General features: G+C 38.6%; 3 protein-coding genes across 4 annotated transcripts; all 3 read right to left on the bottom strand.

Annotated features, from left to right (window-relative positions):
* Positions 1-2,952: 2,952 nt before the first annotated feature.
* LOC127266423 (uncharacterized) lies at positions 2,953-5,472 on the bottom strand. The gene is made up of 2 exons (XM_051296669.1): positions 5,218-5,472; positions 2,953-3,250 (listed from the first exon to the last, which is right to left on the bottom strand). Exons 1-2 carry the CDS (start codon positions 5,344-5,346, stop codon positions 3,149-3,151), a joined length of 231 nt encoding a protein of 76 aa, XP_051152626.1. The 5' UTR covers positions 5,347-5,472; the 3' UTR covers positions 2,953-3,148.
* Positions 5,473-6,157: 685 nt separating this feature from the next.
* Positions 6,158-9,424, bottom strand: LOC127266630 (armadillo repeat-containing protein LFR-like). 2 transcript variants are annotated; one of them, XM_051296950.1, is made up of 8 exons: positions 9,209-9,424; positions 8,624-8,793; positions 8,406-8,545; positions 7,824-8,083; positions 7,220-7,325; positions 6,996-7,134; positions 6,697-6,824; positions 6,158-6,585 (listed from the first exon to the last, which is right to left on the bottom strand). In XM_051296950.1, exons 1-8 carry the CDS (start codon positions 9,414-9,416, stop codon positions 6,342-6,344), a joined length of 1,395 nt encoding a protein of 464 aa, XP_051152907.1. In that variant the 5' UTR covers positions 9,417-9,424; the 3' UTR covers positions 6,158-6,341. The 2 variants fall into 2 exon arrangements, with proteins under 2 accessions (XP_051152907.1, XP_051152906.1); XM_051296949.1 differs by having other exon boundaries at positions 6,158-6,597.
* A 1,057-nt stretch (positions 9,425-10,481) lies between these two features.
* Positions 10,482-13,344, bottom strand: LOC127266625 (pentatricopeptide repeat-containing protein At3g23020). The gene has a single exon (XM_051296943.1). It carries the CDS (start codon positions 13,285-13,287, stop codon positions 10,705-10,707), a length of 2,583 nt encoding a protein of 860 aa, XP_051152900.1. The 5' UTR covers positions 13,288-13,344; the 3' UTR covers positions 10,482-10,704.
* Positions 13,345-21,452: the final 8,108 nt, after the last annotated feature.

Below are 21,452 nucleotides of genomic sequence, written 5' to 3' on the forward strand. Positions count from 1 at the left end.
TGATTGTAAGATGGTAAATAAGTGTAAAAAGAAAAAAATATTAGGGCATCCACAACGGGAGACGCTTGTTGAGAAGCGCCTCCCACGTCATCATTTATTAAATAAAAAAAAAATTAAAACACCAATTAACATAAGGAACGGTACATTGCGAGTGTACCGTTTCTTCCAATTTTTGTGGGCCATGGTCCACTTTTTTATTCAATAAATATTAAAAATAATATTTATAATATATACTTTTTTATTTATATTTATAATAATTTGTTTTATTAAAATATTAGATTTAAATTTTATTATATGAGTTTTATTTAATATTTATTTTTTTATTAAAATAATATTGTTAATAACTATAATTTTTAATATAATATTTTTATATTTTATGTAACTTTTTAATGCATATTTTTGTAAAATATTTAATTAAATATCTATTAATTCAATTATAACATTTGTTTAATTAAAATTACATGCAATACAAATAATAAATAAAAATACATAAAAATATTCATAAATTTAAAATTAAATTTACATGACTTAATTAAATTATACACACTACAAATATTAATTGAAAATACATTAATGTACTTGATCGATCTCCGGTATTTAACGACGTTTTGAATGGTAGAGCTCCAGAGGTTAATTTTGTTATCAACAACCATCAATATAATATGGGATATTATCTTACTGATGGAATTTACCCTCCGTGGGCAACCTTTGTTCAATCGATTCGTCTCCCTCAAGGTTATAAAGCACAATTATTTGCGCAACATCAAGAAGCGGTTCGAAAAGATGTGGAACGTGCTTTTGGTGTATTACAAGCTCGGTTTGCCTTCATTAAAACTCCATCACTTATTTGGGATATTAATTTACTAGGTAAAATAATGAGAGCATGCATCATATTACATAATATGATTGTAGAAGATGAAAGGGACACTTATGTGCATTATTACGATACATCTCAATATGATCAAGTGGAGACAAATGATAACTCGAATTGGTCATACAACAACACGAGACATGCAACTATGGATCAATACCTACGGAACAGAATGCGACTCCGAGCTAGAGAAACACACCACCAGCTCAAAGCGGATTTAGTTGAACACATTTGGGAGAAATTTGGTCAATCGACTAATTAATTTATTTGAAAAATATATTGTAATATTATGTATTTTTTATTAAATTTAAGTTTGAATTTTTAATTAGTATGTGGGTGTGGAATTATTATTTTTATTTATTTTATTTATTTATGCTAAATAATTATTTTATTTTAATTAAATATTATAAGAATAAAATATAATGAAAAAATATAAGTTTATTTTATAAATAGATAAAATATTTAATGAGGTGGAAAAAGTAAAGATTTTAAGGGATTCTTTGATGTGAATGTAAAATATAGTTGGAGTTCTTCGTGACATGGCGGAGAGAGAAACTGACGTGGCACAGGAGAGAGAATGGGAAGAAACCTTGGACGGGTTTCTGTGTTGTGGATGGCCTTAATAGTCAGTGATAAGATCCACAATTACTAAAAAGTAAAATACAAACCTTTAAATTGTCTAAATAAAAATAAGTAAATATTATAAGTGAACAGAGGAAGTAATATATATCTTGATGATAATATCTAAATTGTTATATTTTAACCATAGTATTTTATATGGTTTATTGGTTATGGTAAAATGTTATTGGAGTTGTGTTCGCCATTATGAATTCCCTATATACAATATGTAAGTGTAATTTGAGTTTCAATAAAATAAAAAAAATAAAAAAAAAAAAAAAAATTGACATGATTGTGCAGTGTTGAAAAAGGAAGTTTGGGATAAACAAAATATATGATTTATGGATAGATGTATCGCACTTACATTAATTAGAGAGACAATGCCGTAATCCAACAATATGACATAAAGTAGTATACAATTAAGTGAGATGATATAATCCAAAGTGAAGTAAAAAAAGATCATCCAATCAAATTCAATAAAAATAACATATTAAGGGCAATCAAGCCAAACTAATGATAACAATTAAGCAATACAACATTCCTCTTCAACTTAAGCAATACAACAAGTACTAAATATATTTTTAGACCAAGAACTTCTAAGATCCTGACATAATTGCCAAATCATAAAAAAAGAAAACAAGGAAAAAAAAAATGGGATTTCCAAGAATAGAAAAAGAATCGTTCTTGGTCTTCTCTCTGCTTCATGAGGAGAGAGAGAAAAAGATATGTTATTTTTTTCCTTTATATATTATATTTAATATAATTTAGTGTATAATTATAATTTTTTTTTTTCATGAAGTTAATAATATAGAATTTAATATTAATTATTAAATTATTCATTAATTATTGTTTAAAATAATTTCTATTTTATTAAAAATAATATTAGAATTTAATAAAAATAAATGCATAAAAAAACTTATACTAATTTTAAATTTTACAATATTACATTCCTTAGATGACTAAAGAAATCTAACGCGCTATTCATTTTTAAAAAAACATCACATTAAATACGGTTTTTCTTTCACAAACATCAAATCAAATACTACCTCCGTCCCATTGAAAGATTACTATTTTCCATTTTCGTTCGTCCCAAAACAAGGTTACATTTTCAACTTACAATATATTACACAAATGCTATTACTTTTATATTACACCATACTAATAAGAGTATTTTTGTCTTTTTTATACTACAATCCAATATAATACTAATATTAAAAAATCTACGTGCAAAAAGCAAACTCCACCCTTGTTGCGGGACGGAGGGAGTACTAAATTTTTACTTTTTTTCAAACTTTCAAATTTTCAAAAACCTCCAAAAATCCCTATCTAAACAAATCCTAAATCTCTCACGGTGTTCTTTCCGCACAATTTTAATTGATTAATTTTGATAGAAATTATTTTAACTGAAAACAAATGATAAAATACAACAAATAATACCATATGTAGAGTCCAGCACAAGTGTCTGAACGAAAAGAGGGAATAAGAAAAGGCAATTTATCTTTCAGCCCTTTCCGGGGGCGACACAGGCTTTAAAGGGAGTTTATTTTGCGAATTATCTCCGATTCAACGACATATTATGTACAGATCAGTTTGAAAATCAGTCATATAGTTTCGACAGGATTATGAAGAAAATACCTGTAGAGAAATGGGGGCGATACATTATTGCCTGCCTCGGCTACGAGCTAATTCGCGTGCCATCTCCCTCAGTTCCTCAGGTGATTGAGGTCGTGGCCCTTCAGGTGGATACACCACGTATTGTCGCTTCATAAAAACAAATCAAATTATCAACAACTATATACATATATGGTATGGTCCATAGGCGACTCACAATCATTCAATTCATAGTTTTGAACAGATCATTTACAAGATGAAGGAAATATTAGATGTCGACTGTAGGTGTGAAATTCGAAATTCAAAACACAACGATACAAAGCAAATTTCAGTTGCAAGCATAGTTTAATAAGTTTGATTCGTCATTTCATCTTTTTTTAAGTTCATTCATGATATAACATCTTATTTAAACCAAAAATTATACTATAAAAACTCCAAAAAGAAAATCACTAAGTATACGCACCTCCAGTTTCACATAAAATCAACTTCATTCAGTTACAAAATTCAAACACATCTAAATATTGAGTTTGAACAGTTGTCGCTAACATTCATTTATAATAATGCTATGCTATCGCTTAAAGGCATTGTTTCAATTTCTACTAGAAGAAACATTTTTCCGTGCTCAGAATCATGATTATTTTGGTTAAACAAGATTTGAAAGTCTTTAATCTGACTCAATCCTTTATCAAGTTAAGCTCAACCTTGAATCAATATTTATACACATTTTTGAGCCATACAAAAATTATACAATACAAAAAAAAAGGAAGGAAAACCTTAATGAGTCTTATCAAACTGATGCGACTCATCTCGAATACTAGTGCATTTTTTTGTATACAATTACTAAATATTTAATATAATTAATGACTCGGGATAGAGCGTTATTGAGCCAAATGGAACTTCCATGGAGCTCAATCTGTTAACCAACCCCCAAAAAAATTCATGTTTGTTTGACGAATAAAATTGAAGGGTGTTTGGTTTTGGTTGTTTCGCTATTATCAAATTTTTCTCCCCCAAAACTATCAAATCTAACATCTGATTTTCTTTTAAAATATACTCCCTCCGACCATTAAAATTAGCATAATTTTGTCCGGCACGAAGATTAAGAAAAATAAATATTTTATTGAAAAAATAATAGATAATTGAGGGTATTTTTGAAAATTTAATTAGAAATTAAAGTAAATGAAGAGAGAGAAGGTAACAAAGTTAGCAATAGTTTTTGTAAACAAGTGTTGAATGGAGAGTAATAATTAAATGTTGATTTGTTTACTTTGCCAAAATTAGTAATGAGATAAATTTAGCTTGACACACTAAAAAAAAGAAAAGTAAGAATAAATTTGGCGGAGGAAGTATTAAACAAGAAATAAAATTTTCATTCAAAACATCAACTCAAATATCTATTTATATCACATGAGACTATCTCAATTCAAATTTTTACAGCATAACATACCCCAAACCCAAATACAAACACCCTAACAAATTCCACCTCCTTCGTACTGGAAACTTTTACACACACTTATACAAGATGAGGTTTTTTCATTTATTTCTCCGCCATACTACATCATAATTTAGAAATTGGTTAAGCTCCCTTGTGTTTTAGAATTCATTCTAAAGAATTGCTTAGATATTGCACAGAAACCTCTAAAAAATGAAAAATTTCGCAATATTTTTTAAAATCAGACAGAATGTCGTGCAGTTCTCAAAGTGAATGAGAAACAAAGGAGCAAATGAAATCATGATCAAATCAAACAATGAAGTTCAACTCTAATTCCAGAATAATCTAAGCCCACATATTTCACATTCAAAGGTTTGCCCTAATAATCCGAACCACGAAATCAATTCGCACATTGTTTAATGAAACCCTAGCCTCAAATCAAGCAGAATAACAATCTGCCCTAAAACCTGAGCGAATCCACCTACTATTCCACTGATCAATATTGACGTATTCCATTTCAATCATCCTTTAACAAACGCCGAACATTCAACCTCAAAAATCGAACGCTTCGATTTCGGATTGATACTCGTATCGAACACGAAAAATAAAAATTCTTCACATAAGCACAAAAGGTAAGCAGGTGTAAAAGCAACAATACTGAAAAAAAAACACAACAAATTCTTACATTTCCCATCACTTTCTGGAGATTTTTGGTGTTGCTGGCGAAGAAATACATCAGTCCAATCGGAACAGTGACATACACTGCAAATTTCGCAATTTCCAAAATTCCTTTCGATGTGCCCAACGACGACATCTCTTCGATGCTTGCTTTACCCTTCGGCAGCGGAACTTTTAGAGAGATCTGCAGATGTTGGTGAGCGCAGTGAAGAACTGAGGGACCGCCTGAAGTGAAGAAGAAACAAATGGATGGGAAGTTCGATACGTGTGTAGCTTTTGGATTATGCATATTTTGTGGGCTTATTTAAATATTAAAACTGGGCTCGATTTTAATTAGTAAAAAATTTAGGCCCAATATTAATTTGTCTAAAATTTACCTGTAACTCAGCCCAATAGGAAGTTTAAATAATAATAATAATAATAATAAAATAAAAAATCACTAACTAATCAGAGGTGGTCACAATTGGTTATGTGCAAATATCCACATATTTGATAGGAAAAATAATCGCAAACTGTATCCAACGAAAAATTCGAATAAATTTTTTATTTACAATACATTAAGAAATAATTAAAATTCTAACTAAAAAAAATAAAAAATATTTGCAAATATTTCAAATAATCGAAACCGAATTGAATATAAATTTTAAAGTATAAATATATAAATATATTCGGTTTGGTTCGGTTAACTAAATCGAAAAAAGTACAAAAAAATCAAAACCGAACAGCTATCAAATATACAGTATTTGTATACGAACCAAATTTGTTCAATTAACCGAAAATTCGATTTCGATTCCGCAATTCGAATAGGTTCGGTTTTTTCAACCACCCCTATTATATTACAAGCTAAGAGCAGCAACATTAACTCTCGAAACGACGTCTCAAAAATGTCTCCTTTCCTTCGAATAAAAATCAGCCTGTATTTGTTATATTTGATTCGACTCAGACGGTGAGGACAAATGAAACGTCTCTAAATTTGAGTGATGGAGGGAATATTTGATTCGACGAATTTGACATAATTCTAAAGCTATTAAATATATATCTGCTTAAATACAACAGCCGAGCTATCGGCACAATCTGTTAAGTCAAACACAGCTTTACATAAAACTAATGAAGCTAAGTAGTACAACTTCCTTACATGCCCCAAATACCGCGAGCAGATGCTACTTTGTTGCCCGGTCGGGAAGTCAGTTCATGTAATATCCGGGCGAAAGTATCGGCGTACCTTGTGTCCGAGAATAACATGTCCGCAAACACATTCTCGTAGGCTAACAATAGGGGCTTGTTCTGTGGCTCCGACACGAGATTCTCCAAAATCAGCGCCGCTTTCCTACAAACTTCTGGCACTGGATGCGGGGCTTTAATCACCTTTAACAACCTATCAATTGCCCTGATAAAATTAAAAAACAAAAAAAAAAAAAAAGCATTATCGATGCAAGTAAGGCTCAAGATTTTGTTGCTTGGAAAAAAAAAAAAAACTTTAACTTACCATCTCTCGCTAGCGAGTTTTAATCGACAATCCATGTTAACCTCTACTAAGTTGTATAATGCGCCGATTGCTGCGGCTTGAACATCGCCGGCTGGATAGCTCATAATATCAATAAGCCGTTTGAACATCTGCAATTCGAATCGACCCGTTGGCGAGAAATAATTTCATGAGTTATAGAGGTAAAATTTTAAGAAAACTACCAAAAGGCATAATTATTTATTCAAACATTTTGTGTCTCCCATAGATCTTCCAAGTTATCCTAATTATACACATAATACCATATAAGGGTAGAAATAGACCTGCGGAACGAATGGCAGAAGGAAAGGCTCGTTATCAGGGTTAAGGATCAAGCGACCAAGCAGATCCGCAGCTGCACAATGCCAGCTTCGGACAGCAGATCCCAGAATTCCCATGATGGCTTGCACAACACGTTTCTCTCTGAAACAGTGATTAAAATCGAAATTGGATGTTAGATCGAAATTTCCAGTAATATAATGGAGAAAAGATTAAGCAAAGGCATTACGTGATTTTGATGTATGAAGGCTTTGATGAGCTGAATGTACGAAGATCAATCAACGGACCCAAGTTCATGATTGTCTCCAGGCAATTTGTGACGAGTTCTTCATCCTCTGTTAATATTCGAGCAATTCAGAATGTTAGTAAGGAATTATGAAAGAACGAAGAAAATTACAGGAAACTAACAGAGTATCATAATCTGCTCTCTCCGAAAATTGCCTACGCCAAACATAAATTTTAAAATATATGAGCACACAAACATAATTATTTTCGTAAATAACATCATATCTCTCTTAGAAAAGTAAGAAAAATGAATAACAATCTAACAATTTTTCCACTATTACCTCAATAGAATTTAATACTGATCGTCACTTGTATATAGAACTATATCAACAATTAGTGTTGTGTGCGTGCACATATGTACGTACGTACATATATATCTATATATATTATTCTTTTACATCCTCAGAATTAAATACAAATGATATAATGCATCGTACACATAATTAACATATAACACAGTCCAATCAAAGATATCGGATGTATTGCAACGAAGTGTAATCCAAGTGCAATATTAAATTCTGGAGAATGTATTCAAAAAACTTTCAAACCTGTAATATAATCTTCTAAACACTGGAACATTGTTTCAAGACAATGACGATTTTGGCCCATTGCAATTTCATTCTCAGCCATAAACGAGAAGTTTCTAATAATATTTGAAGCAGCCACTGCACATTGCTGCTTTTCCGCTCGCCCTTCCTCGTCCAGATTGAAGAGGCCATCTTCCTCAAACCACCAACCAGAAGGGCGAGGCCTGGCAGCAGTCTTCTGTACAACAGAGACCTCCTTGTTCGCAAAACCAGAGCCACCACTATCACAGAAACATGACACGTCAACTTTCAATACCATCTCTAAGATACAAAATGTTCAGACATCCCGATGGCAGGGAAATTTTCATAAATATCCCTCTTCTTTTTTTAAAAACAAAAAAACAAATAGTGCAATTAACAAATCATAGAATTTGATTCATTTTTCTTTTGTTTTTCTTTTCGGAGGAGGGGGCGTGTTTTTTTGGAGTTCTTTTAATAAAAACACAGGTTTTTAACAAATTTCACAAATGGTATTGCAATTTATTCAAGGTATAAACATTGAATATATATAAAAAAAGAACTGAGACATAAACACATCCTTACTTAGGATGCAGGGTATCACTCGAAGTTAAGGACTCATATTCATTTCCAAACCCCGTAGCTACAGAATTGTTGCCCAGCAATCTCACCCTTGGCGCCTTTGTTAGAACCCTCGGCAGGGCAATATCACGCCAATCATCAATCTGCTCAAGTCATGAATACCTCACATTAAGAAAAATAAAACAAAAACACAGCAACAAATCAATAGAATCTCAACTTACAATCTGAAGTAGAGCATCGAGTAATCCAGGAATCTTGGCAAGAGGAGTTGAATCCCTTCGGACTTCATCTTTCTCCTTGAATGAAAGCAACGTGAGAGCGTTAAAAGCCCATGTCAACTCACTCTTCAGACCACTTTGAAGAGCCATTACTATCCTTTTGTTGTTCTGCTCTGGAATGGTTTCAGGAGAAGAAATAAAACAATAACTCATTTTCGAATACAAATCAAACTGGCCATTAAACCCACTGAAAAAACAGAAATACGTCCCCAAAATTGCATTTCATCACATATAACAGGAACTCTCTGCTGATACATTTTACTCTTCATAAATTATGAAAGTTGAAACATCCTCACATCCTCCAAACACAACAGAATAGTCATAATTTCCGACTACAGTTATTTTCGCAGTAAAAGTTAGATTCTACAGCAGAAACCCTCAAACCTGAGCAGATAAACCCTATCAGCGAGAAGAAATGCTTAGAATTTCACAAACTCTCATACATAAACAACATTACAACTCATACGCTCAAGGATCAATAATTCACAGATAATACGAGAGAAAATTCGTTTGTCAGCAGAGAATTACCGGCGAAAGCGGAGTAGACCTGCAGAGATGGACCGAAAAGAGTCGAAGGGGAAGCGGAATCTGAGGCGCCAGCAATCGAAGCTGTAACTGCTGCTGCGACGGCGCTGTTGCTTCCGCTGCCGATTGGGCGGCCACGCTTGGCCGTGGGAGGGGCGGAGCCGCCAACAGCTCCGCCCTGCTTGCTTTGGTCCCTCTCCCTCTTTTGCATCACTCACTGTAGACTCACAACTGAAATTATTTTCCTTTAAAAATAATAATTATAATAATAGTTGGGCTTAACTCTACTGAATTTGGGCCCAATTAATTTGGCAGGACGACCTATTGTTTATACATATACAAACATTTTTTTTTAAAAAAAAAAAATAGTCACATTGTCCAAAGAATAATTTTGTCTAAAACAAAAACATGTATTTTAGCTTTGTTTTAAAATTTTAAATTTAACATATTTATATCATAAAACTAAGGTTGTATTTTTTGAGGATTTTACTATGCAGGATTTTCTTTTATCTAAAAATATCAAATTAAATAATTATTTTTTTTATACTATAAATTTATTTTATATTCAAAACATCACATTAATATTTATTTATATCATATCAAACAAATATAAAAAATTAAAATGAAAAGGCTAATTTAAAATATTAGCATATATAACATTTCAAGAATTAATTCTTTTAAGCACAATAAATTATTTTAAAAAATTAATTTATCAAATACTAAAATTAACTAATTTATTTATTAAACGATTAAAAAAGTTGTTTGTCAATTTTTTTTTTATTTTCGTATGTCCCTTAACAATCTATCCATTTTTTTAGTAACTGTATTATCTGACTAACATTATAATTATAAATGTCCTGATATAGTACGGAAGGAGTATTAAAAAAAAAATATTACTCCTTCTGTCCCATAACAAAATATCAATTTTTCTATTTCAGTCCGTCCCATAACAAAAGTATTCATTTCCTTGTTTAGTAACTGTACTATCTATTTAACATTATAAATACTTTTATAACTTACAATATATTACACAAATACCATTATCTTTATATCACACATACTAATAAGGTTATTTTAGTCGTTTCTACTTTATTCCTATTATATCCCAATATAATACTCTCTCCGTCTCATAACAAAGTATCTATTTTTTCATTTTAGTCCGTCCCATAACAAAGTATCCATTTCCTTTTTTAATAACTGTACTATCTACCTAACATTACAAATACCCTTATAACTTACAATATATTACACAAATGACATTACCTTTATATCACACATACTGATAAGATTATTTTAGTCATTTCTACATTATTTCTGCTATATCCCAATATAATACTAATATTTCTAAAATTACATGCAAAACTTAATTTGGAGACGAAATGAGTACTAATATTTTTAAAACTACGTGCAAAAAGCAAATAGATATTTAATTTCGGGACGGAGGGAGTACTATTAAATAGTGTCAAAAGTTCTAATAGAACACATATGTACATGCCAATCTAACCACCCATCTCGACAACGGCGGAAAGCGTCGAAGCCCACGCGCGTAGGCCATTCTCGGCGTCCTTTCTCCGCACAACGTCGAGCATATCGACGGCACTCTTCGGCATCCCACATTTTAGTAGAATAACTCCGATCGACCGGAATGTCGACTCGTCCGGCCGCACCCGAGCCTCCATCATCTCCCGGAACGTTTCCGTCGCCTCCTTGTACCGTCCGTCCGACGCGTACAATCCGAGCACGTGATTATAGCTCAACACGTCCGTCATAAACCCAAGCTCCCGCATCTTTCTCGCCACCCGAAAAGCTTCGACGAACATCCCGTTCCTCTTGTACATACAGAGCATCATCGCGTAGGCGAACTCGTTCCCGCCGCCGTGCACCGTCAATTTTTCGAGAATCGCTTCCGCCTCCGAAACCATCGACCGCTCGCCGTAAAGATCGATCATGCAATTTGACGAGTAAACGTCGAGACCTGTCTCGAGCAAGTGGAGCGCGTCGTACGCCTCCCGTGCTTCGGTTAAGTACCCGACTTTCGTGTAGAGCTTGATCAACGACTTGCATATAACGGCGTTCCTCGCCAAGCCGTGGCTCGTCATGGCGTTTACGTAGTGCATCGCTTCTTCGACGTTCCCCGTATCGGCGAACGCATTTATTAAAACGCCGTAGACGACGATATCGGGCTTCACACTGTTACGAATCATCTCGTTGTATAATCCGACCGCCTCGTCGATATCGCCGATCTTCACGTAACTTGAGATGACAGCGCAATACGGAACACAATCGTCGACCAATCCCGACTCCTGCATTCGCCGTAGGTAAAACAATGCGTTGCTCGGAAGGTCCGCGCCGGCGAGCATTTGTACGAGGGAATTGTAGCCGCATCTATCAGGCGATAAACCATGCTTCTCCATGCTATCGAACAAGCCGCACGCCTGCTCGAATTTCTTCCCGACACCGTAAGCTTTGATCATCACGTTAAACTCGACGACCGTGAAGTTTCCCGATTCCAAACACGACTCGAAAACTTTCTCCGCTTCGAAAACGTACCCTCTTTCCCCAAAAGCGTCGACATTCGCGGAATAGCAATCGGGCGTCATACCCCCTCGACGATGAAATCGCTCGAACCATGACAACGCCGTTTCCAACATTCCGGCTTCTATATACATTCTCGTCAGAGACGATTGCGTGAACTCGTCGATCGCCATTCCCTTCGTTTCAATCTCCGAAATCAGCTCCTCGGCTTCGGCAACCATTTGCCTAATCGAAAAAGCGTACAAGAGCGTTCGATAAGTTACGACGTCGGGTTCGAGCGATAATTCCTTCATTTCCGCCAAGTATCGAGCCGCCGTTTCTATATTATCGTGCTTTGCGTGTAGCGATATGAGAATATTGTACGTTCGGGTATCGGGGGCGCATTTCGCCGCCTTCATTCTTTCCATCAACGACGCGACTTTATCCAACTCTCCATTATTACCGTACATATGTATCATCGTATTGAACGTCACCGTCGTGGGCGATACGCCGCTTCGAACCATTCTTTCGAACGTTTCGCTCGCCTGCAACACCTTCCCGCCTTTCCCGTACGTGTCGATCAACGTATTATACGTATAAGCGCTGAGACAAAAACCATCGATCGAAGCGGCATTACGGCCTTCTCTAACGGCCCCAATACGCCAATTCTTGAAAAACTCTTCGGCCATTTCGAAATTCCCGGCCGTCTTGTACATTTGAACTATGATCCCCATAGTCACCTCGTCCGGCTCCATTTCCGATCGATTCATCAAGTTTAAACACTCCATCGCCTTCTCCGGCAAACCTCCTTTGCTATAGGAGTCGATCAATGTACCGTAGGTCGAATTGATCGGTTCGATCCCTTTCTTCACCATCTCGCCGCAGAATCTCTCCAACTCCGGCCATTGCCGAGCTCTTCCGAGAATCCTCAGCATTATGTTGTAGTGAATAACGTTGAGTTCGTAGCATTCTTTCCCTTTGAACCACTCGAAAATTGACAGCGCCTTCTCCCAATTCCGCTGCTCCTTCAGCAGAATGCTCCTCTCCTTGTTGGTTAAGGTCATTTCCCATGGCTTCAACGCCTCGTCCAAGTCCTCCACCGTCTCCACCGCCGCCAGCATCGCCGGAATGCTCCCGCCGTATTTCAGCCATTTCGTCGAACACTTGGTGTGCACTTTTTCAACCTCACCTGCTGAATTCCTTTCGCCGATGCTTTGGAAGGTTTTTCGTGTAGATTTTTTCCCCGAACTAATTTGCGTCGCTTTCTTCCTCCTCGAATCGCTGTTCTGATAAAAATTGCAATCAGGTGCTTGCTCGAGAACGCCATTTTTGGTCGGAGAAAAACCGTTATTAATTTTTTCCGGACTTCCTAAGGGGCATCTGACAGAGTCGTCGCTTCGCTCCGAAATCCGGCGGCCGTTTGGGAAGCGGAGGACTTGCTTCTTATGGTTAGGTTTGGATTTGGGCGGTGGAGCGATTAAAACCCCAACTCTTGGAGGCGGCGTGGCTTTCGCGGAATTGAAGATGCCGATGCAATTGGAGTCGGAATGCTGGAGATTAACCAACATTCTTTTCTTTTTTTTTTCAGAAGTTGAGAGGAGGTCTAATGGCGGAAACGCAGAGATACTGATACATACAGCAGCGAGACGACACCCATTGCAAAGATGTACGTTTATAATAATATATTTTAATTTTTTAAATCTTAATTTATAATTTTTTCGATTATATAATAATTATTTTTAATAATACATGTATATTTCTTTAGTCATCAAATCCTAAAATTGTACTATTTGATCTTTATATTTCTTGAAAAAGAAAATTGGAATAAAATCAAAACAAGTTTCAATATAACTAAAAACAAATTAATTTTGTTCTGTAAGGGATGGTCTGGTGTAGAAGTTATATTTGTGACCGTCCCGATACTTCAGGTCATCTCCCACACATGATTCGCAAAGTGTGATTTTTCTTTAGGACTATCAAGTACGCACTTTCATAAGTACTCTCTCCATCCCAATAATAGTGTAGGATTACCGTAAATACAAAAATTTAGCACTGAGTATAATTATTAAATTATTAAGGCTTTGTTCTTTCAATAAAAATTTTCATTATATTTTTCTAAAAAAATTAATATATTAGACATATTTTTTATTTTTATATTATCTGTACATATTTTCCATATTTCATATAAAAATATCCAAATATAAAACAAACACACCTAAGAATATATTAGTAAAATTATATACAACATAATATAAATAACTATTATTGATGTAATTTTTCAACAAAAATAAAGTAAAATTCAAAGATATAGAAAATATCCTTAAACTTGATTAATTAGTGCCTGAGATTAGGAATCTCTAAACACTGTATGGTACAGAAAATAAACTGGAAAATAAAAGACTGAAATTTAAAGTGGTGATCCCCAAATCTGACTTTGCTTTGTTGAAGTTGATTGAAGATGCCTTGCCAAATGATGATCCAAATCCTTAAATATTCTTTGAAGAAACTGTACTGAAAACCGTCGCCCGAACGGTTACAACGTCTCCTTCCCAACCGTCTTCCAACCCTTCTCCTGCTGACACGTGTCCTCAGCAGACCAAAATTATCCCTATATTTCACTCTTTGAGCCGACCACAGACCTTCCGCCCTTTTGGCCCGACTTCGTCCTTCGCCCGACCTGCTTCTTCGCCCGACCTCACTTGGGCCGACCTCCGCATCAGCCGCCCTCCGTCTTTGACCGAAGACCTCCGCGTCTGTCCGTACCTCTTCCTTGCCCGACCTTCCTCTTGACAGACCTCCGCGTCTGCCCGACTTCGCCTTCTATCCGATCTACGGTTTACCCGACCTGCGGACTTCCCATCCTGATGGCTTTCCGTCTTGAGGACCTACCGACCTGAAGACCTTCCGCCCTTTAGTCTTTCCGTCCTGAGGACTTCCCGACCTGAGGGCCTCCCGACCTGCGGACTTCCCGTCCTGATGACTTTCCGTCTTGAGGACCTCCCGACCTGAAGACCTTCCGACCTGAGGTCTTTCCGTCCTGAGGACTTTCCGTCTTGAGGACCTCCCGACCTGAAGACCTTCCGACCTAAAGTCTTTCCGTCCTGTATTTTCCTTGATTTCCACATGGTGTCCTTCAGCCAGTTCAATCAACTCTATTGCCAGGCCCATTCTTCTTTTTACCTTGGGCTTTTAACCTAATTCTAAATTTCGTACGTAACAACTTGCCCGCCGCCAAGGGACTTTCAAACGCCATTTAACAATCGATGTTTGGAAGTTCATAAATCACCACCCTCTTGAAAAATTCCCTTAGCAACTGCACCAGTTACCGCAACACTCCTGATTAACTTCCTTCTCCGCAATACGAGCTTTTGTGAATCACAATCCCAAAACACTCTAACCATGGCGAATCAATACATTCCTGCCCTTCCTTTCGACGGAACCCTCCCAGAGGGCCCGTTTTCAGCCTCGAAAGTACTAACTCCGACGATCCGCCCATATTGCACTACTCCTGAAGACTCAAATCGGATGAGGGAAGTTTTGGAATCCCGAAATTCCTTGGCTATCAACAACCCTAACTACCAAGCAGTCCGCATTCGAGATAGCATCAAAACCCATCTCACAGACCCAAAAGATCCTTACCGCTCTTGGTATCGACGGGTAGCAGAACACTTCCAGGCCCAATGGCGATCTCAAAAAATCGACCAAGCAATACTATTGTCCACCATGCCGATCAATCTGCACGAGAAGGTGCTCCTAGCCATGTCTGCCTTCTGGAATGCGGAAAATGGGACTTTTCTTCTACCATCGGGCCCCTTTGGTCCAACTCTTATGGATGTGGCAATGATCGCGCATCTCCCAGTCGTGGGTGAAGACCCTGTGATGGGAGCCCTAGATGGGCAGGAGCCATCAGAAGACCATCCAGGGTGGTCTTTACAAGGTGTGAAGGAATGGGGCTGGACAAAGTTCGCAACCGATCAGCAAGGGGCTCCAGGGACCCCCGTGACCGACTGGGAGCATACTGCTTTTATCCTTTTTTGGCTTTGTAGGTACGTCATTGTTTCCCCTTCCAAATGTGTTCTTCCTTCTCATCTCGACCTGGCCATTCATATCGCGTCAGGTCGGTTCTTTTCCCTTGGCACCCTGTTTTTAGCCAATCTGTTTGAAGGCCTCACCAGGGTTAGCCTTCGTTTAACAGATAATGATAATAGAAAATTAGATACTGCCGCATCGGGTCCTTTTTGGTTTTTAGAACTTTGGTTCCGTCTTTACTTCCCCAACGCTTTCAACTTAGGATCTCCGCCCACTATGCCAATATCCGAAAAACATTTGGGATTAGCCCTCAACCGACTCTGCTCAGGACGCAATAAACTCCAATCTTCCGATCCAATAATAACCACAATTTTAACAGATACCCGCAGTAACTCTCGATTTTCTATGTATAAAAAGTATGCGGGTTATGCTCCCGACCACTTTTGGCCCTTTCCGGCACCAAATCCTCTTCCGACTCCTGAGCCTTGTCCTCATCCCACCTATCCTTTTGCCTGGGACGTTGCCCTCAAACCCAGGTCTCTTTTTAGCAGCAAAAAACTTGATAAAAAAGGGCAGAAAACTTTTTGTACCTTTAATTATGAACCTCAATTCATGGCGCGCCAGTTCGGCTGTTGCCAAGGTATCCCTGGACCCGTCGCTTGTCCGCATATAATTTTTCAAAGTCCTGACCGACGAGTCCTACCTAATTCAATCCCTTCTTATATCTCCCAGCTCACCACGTATATAATTTCCAATTCTTATATTCCTTTCCGCTCCAACCCTGAGACTGTAGATACATTCAATGAATGGTGGTCGGTTGTATGGCCCCTGATTTCCCCTGATGAGGATCGGTTGCTGAACATACTCCTTCCCCCCCAAGGATTGGTTCTAGGGGCGGCTAGACATACTAGCACTCAGCAACAAACAGCCGCCCCGGGAATCGGATCTAGTGTTCCAATGCGAAAAAGGAAAGCTTCCCAGCTGCAAACACCCCCGACCTCTGGGGCCGACCAGCAAGCTCCAGCGGACTTTGGAACTACTAGGACGTCAGCAAGGACCCGACCCCGAATATGTAATTTTTCTTAAAACCGTGAACCAATTCACTATATCTTAACTTTGATTTCACTTATTTCATTCACCAGAACCGACCTTGGTGACACCGACCACACAAACGACGCCAGCCCCAGCCGACCATTCAATCGGACCTTTGGTCCAGACCAATTTGCCAATGAGCAGTCGGGCGGAGGACCCGACGAGGAGGCAAACCCTTCCTCCCGTACCGAGGAGTGGTCGGGCCAGGCACCCGACCAGGAGGCAATCCTTACCAGCAGTGCCTATAGAACCAGTAAGTTCTCTCATCAGCAATACTTAGGATTCTAATGATCAACCTTGATATATTTAACAACAACATTCCCATGATTTTTTACAGACACCTTCACCCATCGCATCAGCAGCAGGGGTCTCTTCAGACAGTGAGGGGACTACTTCCCAGATGGGTCGACCGCCATACATGGCATCAGACTCCTCCATTTCGAAGGAAGAACCAACTGCCCCTGCCGAAGCGGACCCCCACAACAACATCCCTGCTGCTGCTGATCCCGAAACAGTCCAATCGGATGCAGCCGCGCTGGGAACCGAAAGTGCCCCAGCTGCGGCTATCCCAGTTGCTCCAGAGATCCCGGCTGCAGTGGCTCTAGATGCAGCCGCCCAACCTGCAGCCGCCCAGCCAGCAGCGGCGTTACCTCCAGCAATCGAGTGGCAGGCAGAAGAACCACCTGTGGCAGCCCAACCTCCAGAAATAGAAGAAGTTTCTTCATCCGATTCGGAGACTTCTGTGAATTTGGTAAGATTAAACCAATCCATGCCATAATGTTTCTTTCGGAAAAACACTAACTGTTTTATATACTACTTTCCATAGGGACCCAGGTCGGCACCTCAGCGACCATTCGCAGCAGCCGACGAGTCGGCTGCTGTTATACCAGCTGTCCGCCCTACTCGACCGACCTCATTGCTGCCCCCCTCACTGACAGCAGTTCGCCCAGAGGTGACACATATCTTATCTGAATAAATTTGCACCTCCCTTGGAATACTTATTGACACTGTAAGACTTGCAGGGGCCTTCGGACTTAGCTATCCTATCGACTGTTCCGGTTCCAGCGGAGGCCCAAACAACATTCACTGAGGCCATTAACCATCCCCTGTCAGAATTAAGATCCGACTTATTGGACAAACTCATTCAGACGGTTGGTGGCCTTCTTTTTTACACTCCGACGGAATCGCCAGCCGTCCCCATTCTGCATCGGCTGATGGAAAGACTTACGGAGCTCAAGACTGAAGTGTTAGTTATTGGACTCCTGTCAGCCGAAACCCCCCAGCCTGTCTTCGATCAAACAACGCTGGAGAATTCTTTGGCTAAGACCCGAGAATCCCTTCAGCAGACTACTGGAAGGCTGGGCGGTCTCCTTAGCACGAAGGCTCAAGTTGATGAATCTATTCAGAAAAAGGAGGCAGAATTGCGGGAGCTAAGGAAAGAACAGTCTACCCTGGATAAGCAAATTACCAATTAGCAGCGTCTGCTTGAGAAGTATACAAAAAACGAGGCCGAATTGGATCAAGAGCTGAAAACCCAAGCTCGATCCCAATTCATCAGAAGATATCAGACAGCTGCTAATACCAGAAGGCTATCCAGGGATGAAGTCAAATGGACACATATAAAAACTGCCCTAGGGGCACTTTTGTAACACTTCCCCCTCTGTAACAACATTTGACTTAGTAATATATTTTTCCTTCTTCTCTCAAAACAAGGATCACCTTTCAATTTCCAACTTTATAGGAACCGAAACAAACTCCTTCCTTTAAAAAACACTGTTTCTCACATTTTAAGAAACACATTCTAAGGCATATTTTGAAAACCAAAACACTTGAAGTGTTAACAAACATGGCGAATGACCGACCTCATGTTCCATCAAGCAACTGGGAAGGTGTTCTTCAACCCTTCTTTGTAGGTAATCACCCTATTGGAGGCCATGCAAAAGACTTGTTACATATACTCAAGCAACTAGACTTCAAATTCCGATTCTCCCAACGAGGTAGAAGAACCATTCATCGCGTCATCCGCCTAATGGAAAAAATCATTGAGGGGTATGAACCTCTTCGTGACATCCTTGGTCGCATTCCTGATCTCCATCATCACATGGAAATGATTGAAAATCACGCAGCAACCATACTTCCAGACCTTGGTTGGGATAATATATTTTCCAATCAACGAAAAGTCTTTTCAAGATTGCGTACCATTGTTGACCGTGAATATCAAGCCATAACAGACATGCAAGCACGTACCAATCAAGATTTAGACGAAATGCAAAGCCAATGGGAGAGGTACCGACCAGATTTGGAAGATCTTATTGAAGAAGAACCAGAACTAATATCCACTCACTGGGATGAACATTCTGATTCAGAGGCAGAAAATTTCTCACAAATACATGATGACTAACAGAAATGAACCTTTAAATAGGTTCGAACCCCATAGATGGGTTCTGAACAATATTTTGTTTCATGCAGTTTTGTTATCTGAAAAGGCAGGATAATACCTCTTCAGATATTTAGCATTAATACAATCATGTACTCTCTTACCTTCATGATTTACAATAATGAAAGCGCCATTCCCAATATCTTTTTGAATAATGTATGGTCCCTCCCAATTCGGTGACCACTTTCCCAATTGGTCAGTTTTCTTATATGTAGGAAGAATGGTCTTCCAGACTAAGTCTCCTTTTTGGAATGTCCTGTGAAGAACTTTCTTTCCGTAATTCTTTGCTCTGTTTTCACTCTGTTTCACACTTCGACTTATTGCCTGAAGTCGGCTAACATCCAAATCCTCCAACTGTTGCAACATAAGTTGTTGGTATTCTTTTGTAAGATCACCATCAGTAAATTCTGTTCGGCCAGATGATACTCGAATTTCGGCTGGTAAAACAGCATCTTGGCCAAAAGTGAGTTGGTAAGGTGAGAACCCTGTGGCCGTATTTCTGGTATTCCTATGTGCCCATAAAGCCTGAGACAATAACAAATGCCACTTTCTTGGGTTCCCTTCAACCATCTTCTTTATAATCCCAATAATAATCTTATTTGCTGCTTCCGCTTGTCCATTGGCTTGGGGATAATAAGGTGAAGAATGATGTAATCGAACACCGAATTCTGCCAAGAAACTAGAGAACTTTTCCCCTGTGAAAACCAGGCCTTGGTCGGTTGTTATAGACTGAGGAATACCATATCTGTAAATAATTTGATTCAAAACGAAGTCTATCACTTCTTTCTGATCCACATTTTTCAAAGCAACTGCTTCTACCCATTTGGTAAAGTAGTCAGTCGCGACCAATATGAAACAATGATGTTTCGATGAAGCAGGATGTATTTTACCAATAATATCCATAGCCCATGATTTAAAAGGCCATGGTTTTGCCAAGAATTGCAATTCGGTTACTGGCAAATGGTTTAAATTTCCATGTCTCTGACATTCCTGACAGCCTTTGGCAAATTGTATGCAATCTTCAAAAATCTTTGGCCAGAAAAAACCCAAACGATGAATGGCCCATCTCATATTCAGACCTGCCCGATGAGCTCCACATATCCCACCATGTACTTCTGTCATTACCTCTAGAGCTTCTTTAGACCCCAAACATTTCAAAAGTAAACCTTCAAATGATCTCTTATACAAAATTCCATTTATCAATTGAAAACGCAAAGCCTTCAATCGTGTCGCAACTGAAACACTTGCACCTGGATTCTGTAAATACGTGATAAGCTCTGTTCTCCAATCGGGCACTGTTTCACTGGTATCTTTTTGTCCGACCGTAACTAAGCCGTCGGGCTCCTGTCCGACAGTAACTACGCAGTCGGGCTCCTGTCCGACAGTCTCCTGCCCGACCATAACTTCGCAGTCGGGCTCCTGTCCGATAGCCTCCTGCCCGACCGTAACTTCGCAGTCGGGCTCCTGTCCGACAGCCTCTTGCCCGACCGTAACTTCGCAGTCGGGCTCCTGTCCGACAGCCTCTTGCCCGACCGTAACTTCGCATATTGGGTCTGTCTTTCCTTCTATGCCCGACTTGACCTCCGACCACATATCCTCCAGAATTCCTTTACAGGCCCTTTGAGCCAACCCATCAGCACGTTGGTTTTCTTTCCTCGGAATGAACTCAATTATTACTTCTGAGATTTTTGTCAGTAACCGACCCACAATATCCCTGTATCTGCGAAGATGAGGATAATTGCAAACATATTGATTGTTTACCTGGTTGATTACTAATTGAGAGTCCCCCCTTATGATTACAGACTGGACCTTCCTGGCTATTAAAGCCTCCAAACCCAAAATTAAAGCTTCATATTCTGCCGAATTATGGGTCATGGCTTCCAATCGTAGTTGTAAGTTGATCTTTTGACCGTCAGGTCCTTGCAAAAAGACCCCTGCCCCTGATTTGTTTCCAGAGGTAGAACCATCAAAGAACATCAACCATGTTCTGGTACTTATATAAGGCACACATCCGACCTGTAGATTATTCAAATATGATGAACAACTAAAGGGTCGGACACTATCACAAAGAGAATACCCGACTTGTGAGAATTCTGCTAAGAAGTCGGCTACTGCTTGTCCCTTGATTGCCCTCAAAGGGGAATGTTGAAGATCAAAAGGAGCCAATTTGATGGC

Source organism: Andrographis paniculata, unplaced genomic scaffold (genome assembly GCF_009805555.1).
Source record: "Andrographis paniculata isolate CXL003 unplaced genomic scaffold, ASM980555v1 Contig76END, whole genome shotgun sequence".
In the NCBI taxonomy this organism is placed as follows: Eukaryota; Viridiplantae; Streptophyta; class Magnoliopsida; order Lamiales; family Acanthaceae; genus Andrographis; species Andrographis paniculata.